At 42.4% G+C, this 12,862-nt stretch overlaps 1 protein-coding gene across 1 annotated transcript in view; it reads left to right on the plus strand.

Annotated features, from left to right (window-relative positions):
- The window catches only part of VPS13B (vacuolar protein sorting 13 homolog B), a 953,533-nt gene that overhangs the window by 912,772 nt on the left and 27,899 nt on the right, over window positions 1–12,862 (plus strand). The window contains exons 54-55 of the mRNA XM_026663381.1: window positions 8,513–8,631; window positions 9,388–10,211. Coding sequence (XP_026519166.1) covers window positions 8,513–8,631; window positions 9,388–10,211 — 943 coding nt within the window. The remainder of the gene's footprint in view (window positions 1–8,512; window positions 8,632–9,387; window positions 10,212–12,862) is intronic.

Below are 12,862 nucleotides of genomic sequence, written 5' to 3' on the forward strand. Positions count from 1 at the left end.
TAGACACTGAATAGGACTAAACTATGTACATAATAGTTTTTTGCCTTGTGTTTCATAATAAATTTTATTTATATAACCCTTTGGTTGATTTTTAAAGTGGTAACATAAACAGGGCAGGTGAAATATTATCATGTAAAGCAACCATAAACACATGAAAAGACCTAGGTTTACAATTTATGATTAAAACTCTACTATCTACACAATATACATAGACATAAAATGTAAAACCTTAAATATCTTAGAAACAGTAGCCAATCAGTTGTTTTAATTGTCATATTTGAATTCAGCACATCAAAATACATAATAAATAGCACATTTTATCTCTGAAGCAGACGACTTCTCAAAAATTGTAGACCAGTGTTATAGGTCCTGGTGACTGCTATGAATATTCATGTTGATGCCCAGCTTTCTTTGTTCATAACTGACTTCCTCACCATAATAATGTTGAGGTGTCCTTATCCTATAGGTTAGTATATTAATGATCTCAACTTAGCATATACCTCATTCATTGCGAAGGCAAGTTTGTGTTTGTACTTTTTTCAGATGTTCCTATCCTAAAATATCCAAAGCTGATATTAGTTCCTATTCCTGTGGTTGGCTGGTACAAAAAAAATCTCCTAAGCATGATATTCCCTGTTCCCCAATAACTCAGAGTCACTGTTGGGTAACTCGCTTATGCTAAGGTTCATAGGCTTCAAAGCCTTAGCTAAATACTTAAGCTAAATATATTACAGGGTGTAGGCCTGTAGGTTTCTTGCATTAGTGGGATATAAAATATCTTTAAACTAGCTCTGTGGGCTACAGTGATTCCTTCAGAATATCTAAGGCAGGGGTCGGCAACCTACGGCATGCATGCCAAACACGGCACGCGAGCCGATTTTGAGTGGCACGCAGCTCCCTGCCGCGGTCCCAGCCCCACTCAGACCCCCGCCCACCGCTCTCCCCTGCGGGGGCAGGAGGCAGAAGCTTGGTTCTGCGGCAGCCAAGCTTCCCCCCTCCCCCCGCTTCTTCCCCCAGCGTGTGCTTTCCTGCCCCACCTCCTCTCCGTCCCTGGCCAATCAGCTGATGGCCCTAGCGAGGGGGAGGGGGAAGAGCGGCAGCGTGCACACAGCTCCGTAGAGGAGGCAGAGAGAGGTAGGGATGGAGCCTGGGGGAAGGGGGTGGAACAGGGCATATCCCTTTCAGGCCCCTGCCATGAACCGCTCTGGGCAGGGGGCTGGGAGCACCCCCACGAGCCGAGCACCCCAGCCCTCTGCCCTGATCCCCTCACACACACACTCAGCCTTCTGCCCCGCACCCCCCACACCTCCCAGCCCTCTGCCCTGAACCCCCCCACCCCAACACACACCCAGCCTTCTGCCCTGCACCCCCACAGCCCCATTCCTCTACCCTGCACCCCCCATACCCCAACACACCCCCAGCCCTCTGCCCTGAACCCCCACACACCCCCAGCCCTCTGCCCTGAACCCAACACACACCCAGCCTTCTGCCCTACACCCCCACAGCCCCATCCCTCTGCCCTGAACCCCCCACACACACTCAGCCTTCTGCCCTGCACCCCCATACCCCCAGCCCTCTGCCCTGAACCCCCCACACCCCAACACACACCCAACCTTCTGCCCTGCACCCCCACACACACCCAGCCCTCTGCCCTGAACCCAACACACACCCAGCCTTCTGCCCTGCACCCCCACAGCCCCAGCCCTCTGCCCTGAACCCCCCACACCCCAACACACACCCAGCCTTCTGCCCTGCACCCCCCACACACCCCAGCCTTCTGCCTTGCACCCCCTCCCCCAGCCCTCTGCCCTGACCCCTGAAACACCCACCCCCAGGTCTGGGGTCCCGGCCTCAGGCCCTACTCAGCCCACTGACGGCCTAGGTGAACAGAACCCCAGGCTGGCAGCGAGCTGAGCAGGCTGGTGGCGTAAGATCAGCATTTTAATTTAATTTTAAATGACGCTTCTTAAACATTTTGAAAACCTTGTTTACTTTACATACAATAGTTTAGTTATATAATATAGATTTATAGATAGAGACCTTCTAAAAACGTTAAAATGTATTACCGGCACGCCTAACCTTAAATTAGAGTGAATAAATGAAGACTCGGCACAACACTTCTGAAAGGTTGCCTACCCCTGATCTAAGGGCTTATCTGAACAGCAAGGTACTGCACGGCAAGTCAGGGTGTGAATCTACAGCTCAAGATCTTGCCATGCAGAAATGCCCCATGTGCACACTGTTACAGTGCACTGAAAGTCCTGGAGTACAATTTGGCATTACTGCTACTTCAGGGGTGGCCAACCTGTGGCTCCGGAGCCACATGCGGCTTTTCAGAAGTTAATATGCGGCTCCTTGTATAGACACTGACTCCGGGGCTGGAGCTACAGGCGCCAACTTTCCAATGTGCCAGGGGGTGCTCACTGCTCAACCCCTGACTCTGCCACAGGCCCTGCCCCCACTCCACCCCTTCCCTCCCCTGAGCACGCCGTGTCCTCGCTCCTCCCCCCTCCGAGCCTTCTGCAGGGCACGAAACAGCTGATGGGGAGAGATGTGGAGGCGCTGATCGGCGGGGCTGCTGGTGGGAGGGAGGCACTGGGAGTGGGGGGGAGCTGATGAGGACCTGCTGACATATTACTATGGCTCTCTGGCAATGTACATTGGTAAATTCTGGTCCTTCTCAGGCTCAGGTTGGCCACCCCTATACTACTTGAAAGTGTAGCATGGCAAGCCACGCTCTGAACTTGCACTGCACTGAAGCAGTGCCCACACAGCTGTAGATTCACACGCAGGCTTTTCGCACTCTAAATTGACATGTAGCAAAGCCATAACTCTCACAGTTTTATGACTCTTGTGATATTTGGTGTTCCTATTAAGGGTCAAGTGATTATGTGAAAATCACAGATTTCATTAAAAAAATACATTTCTAGACCTCGTGGTTATGGGGAAAAGCATGAAAACATGACCAGAGCAAACCCTAAAGGTTCAAAATCCAGAAAGTAAACAAAATGCATTCCAAAAATATATGATGCTTTTAAAAATCTCATGATTTTTAATCCCATTTCATTATTTTGTGTGGGTCTGACTCAAGATTTTTGAACATTTTGGGTTGGCAATACTGTTCCTTTGACCCACCAGAGCATGCTAGACCTTCAACTGTCATTTAAAAGCTTGGTTGCATCAGGTTTTAGACTTTTAAAAGTGTGTCAAAGTCCTAATGGGAGGGTTACATTGATTGTTTCCTCCATCGTACAGCCTTTATAGATATGGATGCTCCAAAGCTGAGGGAAAGAACCTTATTCAAACTCCCTTGCTATCTCTGTTTGGAGCCCAAAGAAGTCCTGCTTTACATCCTGTTTTGAAAGAACAATCATTCAAAATTCTTACAGATAACACCTCAGTGATATGCTATATAAATTATCAGGAAAGGAGTCTGTATTCTCTGATGAAAAGAAGCAATTTACGTGGGAGACTGGGAGGAAGTAAGTTTTTACTGGAGAATCTTTCCATCAGCTATTAATCTGAAGGACATGAACTGCAGAGTAGCTTGAACAGTTTCATTTACAATCCCCACAAATAATCTGTTATATGAAGAACATTTGTCCCACTTTTGACATGTAGGTACTTCCTGAATCCAGCTGGAAAGTTATTGCACTGCAAAGATGCAGAAATTCTAAGTGGCAGGTACTTTTAAAACATTCTAATTAAGATTTCTTGTCTATCCCTTCCAGTGTTATTAGGAAGGTTCATCTTAAGGCAGCAATGAATCTGAAAACCTCATCGACTATCTATGCTTAGAACCTCTCCATCATCACTTAACTCTGTCTCACAAATAGGATCAAGCAGGTATACTGGCAGGTGATCTGGATATTGTATCAGTGGCCTAGATATTGAATTTCTAGGATATACAAATAGTGATTTTTCTTTTAAGAGGCCTTGCAGTTCTCTTAAAAGAGAACACTTTATACTAGAAAAATACTAGTACCTGAAATAAGTGATGAGTATGCTATTCAACAACTAGGCACGTTCCTTTTGTGTACCACCCAAGTTTGGACCCTGAAGTTTCTGAGATTTACAGGGTCACAGATCATTTCCTTTCTTTATGGCCAATCAAGTACAAAGTACAAACAGGTACAGTCTATTCCTCTAGAAAGAAAGTGCTTTACTAATTTACTAAAAGAATTAGTCACATCTAGTATCCATTATCAGAGCCAGCTGAGATTGGAATTAAAAGGACACTTGATTGAGATGTATAGAATACTGAAGGTATAGTGAAAACTCACCAGACACATCTGTTTCTTCTATTCCATAATGCAAGAATAAGAGGACCTTGGTTGAAAGTGAAAGGCTGTACATTTAAAGCTGCTAAATGGCAATACTTTTTTATGTAATATACAGTAAACCTGTGAATTCATTGCCTCAGAAAATCTTTAAAACAAATAATTTAGCAAGGTATTTTAATGCATTTGACAATTGTATGATCATAAATAACATTTGTAAGCTAAGGTAATGGTAGAAGAAATTAATATTCATGCTTCCAGGCATAAACTGGTATTGTCTGGGGCTTGAAAAGAAGCCCATCCCTCACAGTTAGTGAGCTGGGGCATTCTAGGGTTATACACTTTCCTCGGACACAACAAGAATTGGTTACTGCTAGAGGCACAATACTGGAGTAGATAGACTAACAGTATGATCTGATTTGGCACAATAACTACAGTATAAATAACTACAGTAACTGTGGGACCTAAACTTACTCCAGGGGCAACTAATGATGAAAATATCATGACAGTGATTTAAATGTATACATAGTACCTTTCATCCAGGAGAATCCAGAAGTGCTCTATAAATGTTACAAACTATGGGCTAGATTGTGGATTTTAAAACCAAAGGGTGCTTAAGAGGCAGTACAGGGGTAGAGAGAATGTCATTAGGGGCAAAGGAGGAGAAGCCACTTCTATAAGTGGGATTCTCCCCCTCCCTCCCTCCAGTTTAGGTCCATCAGCTGATGTGGCAGGGCGAGCACCACCCTTTTCAAGTCATAGGGCATCATGGACTTGTGCACAAGGAACTGGTAAAGTCTTTATTATTCTCTTCCTGCACTCTTTCACAGCCATGAAGAATGGCCAGAATCTGTCCTTACATGTGGGAATAATTTCACCCAAAACAGAGATGCAATCGCAACAGAAATGTGGCCCAAAAAAGTGCACAACACTACACAAGAGTTTAGGACAGGAGGCTAAGAATACTGTATCCAACTGAAAGGGTGGGGGAATTTTAGGTTAGTAGAATGTACAGTGATCCCTGAGTTAAAATTAGACTATGACACAAGGCTAACACACCTATTCTTGCAAAATGTGCCATAGGATTTTAATGTCTATAAATGGTCAAGACTTCAGTTTTACATCCCATTTGAAAAAACACCACCTCTAGCATAGATACTCTGTTCAGATACCACTGTGATGCATTCGGATAAATGGATAGCAGAACCATGATACAGTGGTTGGGCATTGGTTCAGAATGAAGAGCACCACCTATTGAATCACCAACACAGCGTTACTCCCTTCAGCGCTTACTTTCACCTTAGAGCTCTCTCATCCAACAGCTGACCATAGCTCATGTGGTGAGTTGAGATCACAGTCGGAGGCTGTGTGGCTGCAAATAATGTCCATTCATTATAGTTCTGCTATTGTTCAATTTTTTGTTCCATAAAAAACAATTTTTGTACTTGTAATGTGGAAAACATAAAACAAATTACAGCTATAATAACATCAAACTATTATCATTCTTATCTTGAATCCAACAATCACACATAAAATTGGATTCCTTATGAACTACTGGATTTTATTTAATATTCTCACAGTTGGTTTGTCAACAATCAAGTCATCTCATCATCAGAACTGGATACTGAGTTTCCTGTGTTTGTTTCTTTCTTAGTTTTGCCTAGCCAATTCTCTGTATTTGTATTTCTTTCCTTTGTACCTTACCTAGAGTTTTGAAGAACAGAAGAATCTCTTCTGTGTTCCCATCAGTAAATGTCCTTGTTTATGCAGAGCAGTTTTCTGCATTTGGCTTACCCTACAGATCTCAAGTTCGGAAGCTTGTTTCGCCATGTGTTATATATCTCTCTTATTTCAAGCTACCAACACAATTTTTCCTTTTTCCTTCGAAGTAATTCTTTTAATATGGCATTGTGGAATTTCATGTTGTTGTCTTTCAATGAGTAGTCATTATCTTCAAATTAGGCTTTCAATTTGAAACAGGTGTAAATGATAGGCCATGGAATTAAAATTTAGTAAACAATTCTGTTGGCGATGTACAGGACGATATAGAATGCAGCTTGCTGTCTCTTCTGCAGGGCTAACCAAGTTTGTGGTGTTTTTTTCAAACCTGAAAAACATACTCTCTTTTTTTCTGGAACAACATGAAAATCTGTGAAGGTTTCATGAAATGAAGTACAAAACACATGCTATATGTGAGTCACTTCATGAGCACATTTACTTCTCAAGCACACATTGCAAATCTGTAAGCAAAACACAGCAACACAATCATCAAATCCTCAGGCTACTGACTAGTTAGGCCTTCCATACTTTTGTAGCTGTCCTTAGATACTGAGATGCTTTTACCACTTCTTTGTTGCTTAGGGCATTTAAGTGAATGAAAGGCAGACACTGAAATGGTTTTTAAGGGGGCAAGCTGCAACTTTATTGACTTAACACCAGGGCCGGCTCTAAGTTTTTGCCGCCCCAAGCAAAAAAAAAAAAAGCGCCGCCCTGCCGTAACAACCCCCCCAGCGCCGTGCTGCCCAGCCCCACCCAACCCCCCCCCCCAGCGCTGCGCCGCTGAAACACTTCCCTGAGCGCCACAGCGCAGAAACACACACCCCCAGCGGCGCCCTGCCGAAACACCCCTCCCCAGTGCCACGTCGCCGAAACACACCCCCCCCAGCGCTGCGCCGCCGAAACACTCCCCCCCCCCAACGCCGTGCCACGCCGCCAAAACAAAACCACCCTCCCCCCCCCCGCCCCCCCCGAGCGTCGCCTGGCCGAAACAAAAACAATAAAAAAACCCTTGAGCGCCGTCCCGCCGAACCAAAAAAAAAACCCCGAGCGCCCCCCGCCACCCCAAGATTGGCCGCCCCTTACAAGGTGCAGCCCCAAGCACGTGCTTGGTCGGCTGGTGCCTGGAGCCGGCCCTGCTTAACACCACGGCCACCCATCTCACATACCAGGCATTTAACTGGGTCTGGTGCAGGGTTACATGGCTGCCATCATATAACTAATAACTCAGGGTAGACCCTTAATCCCTAGGACACAGCTCACTTCTGAATCCTTTAGCCTTCCCTTGCTGGGAGGAGTTGAGAGTACCAAAGGGGACCTCGGTATTTGAAGACTTCAGGCCCCCATACAGGCACAACATCCACCAGCTAAAATCCTAGGTCTCATTTATCTCTAGGAGGAACTGGCCCTTTTAGCCTTTGTCCACACTGGACACCAGCTGCAAGTTTTGACAACTGCACATTCCTATATTTTCTTTTAAAATTATGTTTCTAAATCCTAGTATTGGTTACCCCAACTTTGCCTCCACATTGCTGCAAGGAAGGCAAACAAAAAAAGCTATTGAGGGCAGGGAATGTATTCCAGCACTCTTGCCTATTATAACGTTTTAACTGAACCAATTTGAATGTGCTAACAACAAGCTCAGTTGATGCTGACCTGGCTGGTTAGACGTGTGCATCTTTGAAAAGTTGACAGCATTTAGAAATTATCTGTCTTTTGTGAGTTTACTTCCACGTTTCCCACCATTTTGATACAAGTGACGTAGCACTCTCTCATACCCACAGATTTGGGTAGAAAGCAGGATCTTCAATTTTAAATGCTAGAAAACTGGACGGAATTTGGGATTCTGTTCAAATATAACATGCATGTTTGTAAAAGCATACTTACACTGGACTGGCTTGTTTTTTAATGAATTGGCGACACCTCCAGTGAGGCACAGCATAGTTTCTCTCGTTGCATCAAAGGGGTTCTTCTTTGCAAAGAGTCTTGTTGATGCAGCTTAGTTCTGATTTTTGGGAGGTGTTTTGAAGAGCTCCAGGGAGATTCTTTCCTCGGTGATCTGAAATCAAAGAGTTTGAAAGTCATTCGTTATTTTTTTTAGCATTTAAACCGGTTTTTCCCTCCCACATCCAGGTTAGACTCTAGGAAGCTCCACCCTTTTAAAATGTATTTATCAGTTCTTGGAAGTAAAGGATGAGGAGCTAATTTTCTCTCTCATTTATTATATTCTTCTCTATTAACCTTACAGATGGAATATTTAAGAATCTGGATTTAACCTTATTTTTTTTCTTTTGAAAGCAAACTGTTTCTGCCTCTCAACAGAAAGTATGATTTGAGATGAAAAATTGCAACTAGAAAGTGGTAATAGCATTAAATCAAATTGTACTAGAGTAAAATCAGCAATTTCAGTAGAATTTTATATATGTCTAATTAGTTTTTTAAATGTTCTTTTCTAGATTGTGTTCTTAACTGGTTTTGGATATGTTTATGTGGACATTGCTCATTGCTGTGGTACAATAATAATAACTTTGGCACCAGAAGGAAGACCAGGACCTGTCCAGATCCACCAGAACAGGTATATAAAGCACATGGAAGATCATAAAAAACATTGGTAAATTTAAAAACTTATCCAGGGAAGTCATTAAGCCCTCTAAGTGTGAAGTGACTTATGAAATCTGGCATAACTGTTTGTTTTGTCTAATCCCACTGCATACTCAGTGGCATAAGTTTAGACCACATATTATGTTTTGTATATCACAGTAAAACATGACAATCTAACATCTGAGGTCATGTCACTCTAGGGTAAACACTCAATGTCTGGTATAATAAACAGTGCTGAGCTGTTCATTTTAAAGAATTAAAAATAGTTTCCATTGTAATTTTGAGTGTATTCACAAGTTTAAAGTTTATGTGGCCAGTTCCTGCGGTCCTTACTCGTGCAAAATTCCCACTGAAATTGGGAGTTTTCTTCAGTAAGGGCTGCAGGAATGGCCCTATACACAGTAGTTAACTATGCACTCCATCATCTTTATAACACTCTTCCTTAGAAGACTCTCTCCCACTGTTAGAGCATTGCTAAAACTTGGCTCTCAAATCCATTCAACTCTAATTTATAACATCACCTATTTATAACACTCAGAATTCTCAGCTTCCAGAGATGATGTTACAACGAGAGAGGAATGTTTGTTTGCAGAGTTTTTATTTGAGCTATAATTAAGGATTAATCCCTGAGAAATTGATCATCCAGCAGCACTAGTTTTTTTGGAAAAACAAGATGTCAGGTCAAATCAAGTAAAATTACAAACTCATGTTTTCCTTTCCTCCTATCTAGAACTCAGGAGCAGACTGTTATATTTAAAATGTTCATCAGCCAGGCAAGCCTTGCAGTGTTTGATGAAATCACAAATCATAAAATGTCATCTGAACTTCTGCGGCTTACAGTGGACAACATTTTCCTTAACATGGCACCAGTAGCCAGCTACTTGAGATCCCTATCTCATGAATTCCAGGGAGAGACCTCCGAAGGTCTTCTTCAGTTTTATAGTCTCCAAATATATTGTGGAGACTTGCAACTGGACAACCAGCTGTATAATAAATCCAGTTTCCATTTTGCAGTCCTGCTGTGCCAGGGAGAGAAAAATGAAACCATGCAGTGGTCCAAAGTGAACAACCTCATTTTATCCAACAAAGATTTGGAAGAATATAAGGAAAACTGTTTCATAAAACTCTGCATCACTTTATCAGAGGAACAGAATTTCTTGTTTTGCGTTAATGACCTCAACTTCGAACTGAAACCAGCGAGGCTGTATGTGGAAGACACATTTGTTTATTACATTAAGACCTTATTTGATACATATCTTCCAGACAGCAAAGTGATTGGTCATTGCATGAAAACCTCAACTATTACCCAGATACTGCCTGAACAAGTGAGACAGCATGCTAAAGCTTTAGTCGACCCAGTGAAGTTAAGGAAGTTAGCAATACAACCAGTTAACCTCTTGGTCAGTATCCATGCTTCACTAAAGCTGTATATAGCTTCAGATCACACCCCTCTCTCCTTCTCTGTGTTTGAAAGAGGACCCATCTACACCACTGCCAGACAGTTGATCCATGCCTTGGCCATGCATTACGCTGCGGGGGCACTGTTCAGAGCAGGTCAGTGTTTTTTCCTTACGCTTAGAATTGTAACATTTTCATTATGTACCAATATCCAGTAATTCTCTCACAAGCTACTTACTACAGTCAGATCTGTTGTTTTGTGCTTTAGATGGTCTTGCAAAATGACTATAATAATCTAAGAAACATTTGATATTCTGCAATATGATGGGGGTCAAATAAAATGGTGGGGCTGAAATTGATGTACGTTTAAAGCTGTGGTGAATGTTAGTTGGCTACCTGAAGACTTTTTTCCAAAGCCCTGTAAAAACTATTGTAATGTATTCTATCTGTTTTGGTTTTTGTCATCTCATATTATAAATACAATCAGAATCAAAACACGAATTCCTAACATGAACTCACAAAAAATAATTTATTTAATCAAATTATTCAATAAGTTGCTATGCATTCAAAGCAAATTATACCACTGTATGTTGTTTTCTTGTTAAACCTTTTGGCTGCACTTTATGATTAGGAATCTGTCTTTCTTCATAGAGCCTTCATGCTAAACTGGCACACAGATGTTTATTGTCCTTTGATCCATGAAGTATGTAGTTTGCTGTACTGTCTTTTTCCCATACAGAATCAATAGTGAGCAATTAGCCTCTTAGATTAATGGATACATTCTTAAAATTCTGTCTCCCATAAATTCATAATAGTGTCTCAATCTCTTCTACACCTTAATAGGCATGGGAATTTGTATATGATTAGACACAGTTAATGTAGAACTTATTGCAACATCGTATTTATTTTCCTAAGTATCTTAGAGTCAGATTTTCCAAAATCTTATTTTTTCCGCTTTTGCTACATGCACAAAATGTGTACACAATTATGTACCACATTTTCATGCACAATTACCATGATTGTGCATGTGTATCAGGTATTTATAGATGAATATAGCCAATGAGATGCCTAACTGGCCTTTCCCATGTGCAAATATCTGATTTGCAGAGCTGATCATGCCATAATGGTGCACTTGCATGCAAACATTTTTTAAAATCAGGCCCCTATAGTACTAAAGGAGAGATTTAACTTCCTGCTAATTAAGAGCCAAATTGCAGTCCAACTAATGCAGTGGCACAAGATGCCCATGACCTCCATGCACCAGCTATCCATATCACAGGTAGCAGTGTGGTAGGGGAAGCTTATGGACTGGAATGGTCACCTTTTGGATTTGGAGTTAGCCATCTCACATCCTCCAAATAATTAACAGGAAATGACAACTTTTGTGGCTTGGGCAGTGTTTGAAGGGGAACGCTGTTTAAAAATGTTGTTTAACACTGTCACATTACATTAGCAAAAGTCATATGGAAATTCTGAATTTTATTAGCCAAAATTAATCCCAATAGGTTGCCTATTAAGAGAACATGGTGGATCTTTGCTAAGACATTGTAGTAATAGTTATTTCTTGTTAGTAGATATAAATACTAAGTGCCTTCTGATGTGTAGTGGAATAAGGCTTATGAAACATTGTGCAATTTTAATATAGAATTTGTGAATTTGGTGGATCCTGCTCAGTTCCTCGTTTCTCCCCATATACACACACTTCCTCCCACACTTACCTCCTTCATTAAAAGGGTTTGAGTTCCATTGAGAGCCCATCAGCTTCACTCCAGTGTATGGGCCAGAAAGGGTCGCTCATGATGCAAAATACCTCTATTTCTCTCTCCCCCTCTCTCACTCCAAGGTGAGCTTGCTGCCTTCCCAGCCTTGCCAGAACCAACAGCTCATTATTCAAAGCCAAACTGTGGTGCACAGTCACTGGAATGCCAGGTTGTCCCAGAACTTTGTATTTAAACAGTTTCAGCCCTGCCTATCCGTAATAGTTGAAAAAGCTGATTGGCAGTGTGTGAGCAGAGTTCAGGCAAGTTCAGTACCCCACACCTCGGACTGGCAGGGTCTGTCAATTTGGTGGAGAGGCTACATGTTCTACCCTCTGTGGGATGGACCATCTTATGTCATTCACAAGCAATCTGTGGTCAGTGATCAGATCAGCACTGATCATTTCTCGGGGATCTGCATCCATTCCTCCTCACCTGGAGAACCATTGTTTTGATGATGGGGTCTTTGAGGGAGAAGCAGCTCCTGGAAGGACTCCATTTCCTAAAACATTTGAAAAAACCTGAAATGTACAAATATGGTAGATGTAAATGGTCAGTGCAACATTATTGATCAGAAAGGATCCTGAGCAGATGGAGCATACATTCCATCTGTACACCACTGCCAGCCTCATCCTGTTTTCCATCACTTTATACAGTGGCAAATACTTTTTTATAGAAATATTACATTGAAGCGAGATAGCAAGCCCATGCTGGAGCGCAGGGTTCCCCTGGGCTCCCAACAAGAGAGGGCTGCCAATGGGACACACCTCTGTAGGGCAGCAACTGCAGGACTTTTGCCAACGTCCGAAGGTTTTCATTCCAGATCTTCTCCTGGAGTTGCCAGTTGACAGTACATGGGGGTTTTTTTTTTGGTTTTTCTATCCATCCCAGTCTCTCCCTCATGTCCACTATGATCCCTGCTTTTTATCTTTAGTGTACTGTACCTCTCAACTGACAAAGCTGAAGTGGGGGACAGATTCTACAAGAATAATAGATTTTCCAGGAGCTTAAAATGATAGCACGAGATTAATTTCTTTCAGATGAGTAACA

This window comes from Terrapene carolina, unplaced genomic scaffold (genome assembly GCF_002925995.2).
Source record: "Terrapene carolina triunguis isolate 2854851 unplaced genomic scaffold, T_m_triunguis-2.0 Scaffold58, whole genome shotgun sequence".
In the NCBI taxonomy this organism is placed as follows: domain Eukaryota; kingdom Metazoa; phylum Chordata; order Testudines; family Emydidae; genus Terrapene; species Terrapene triunguis.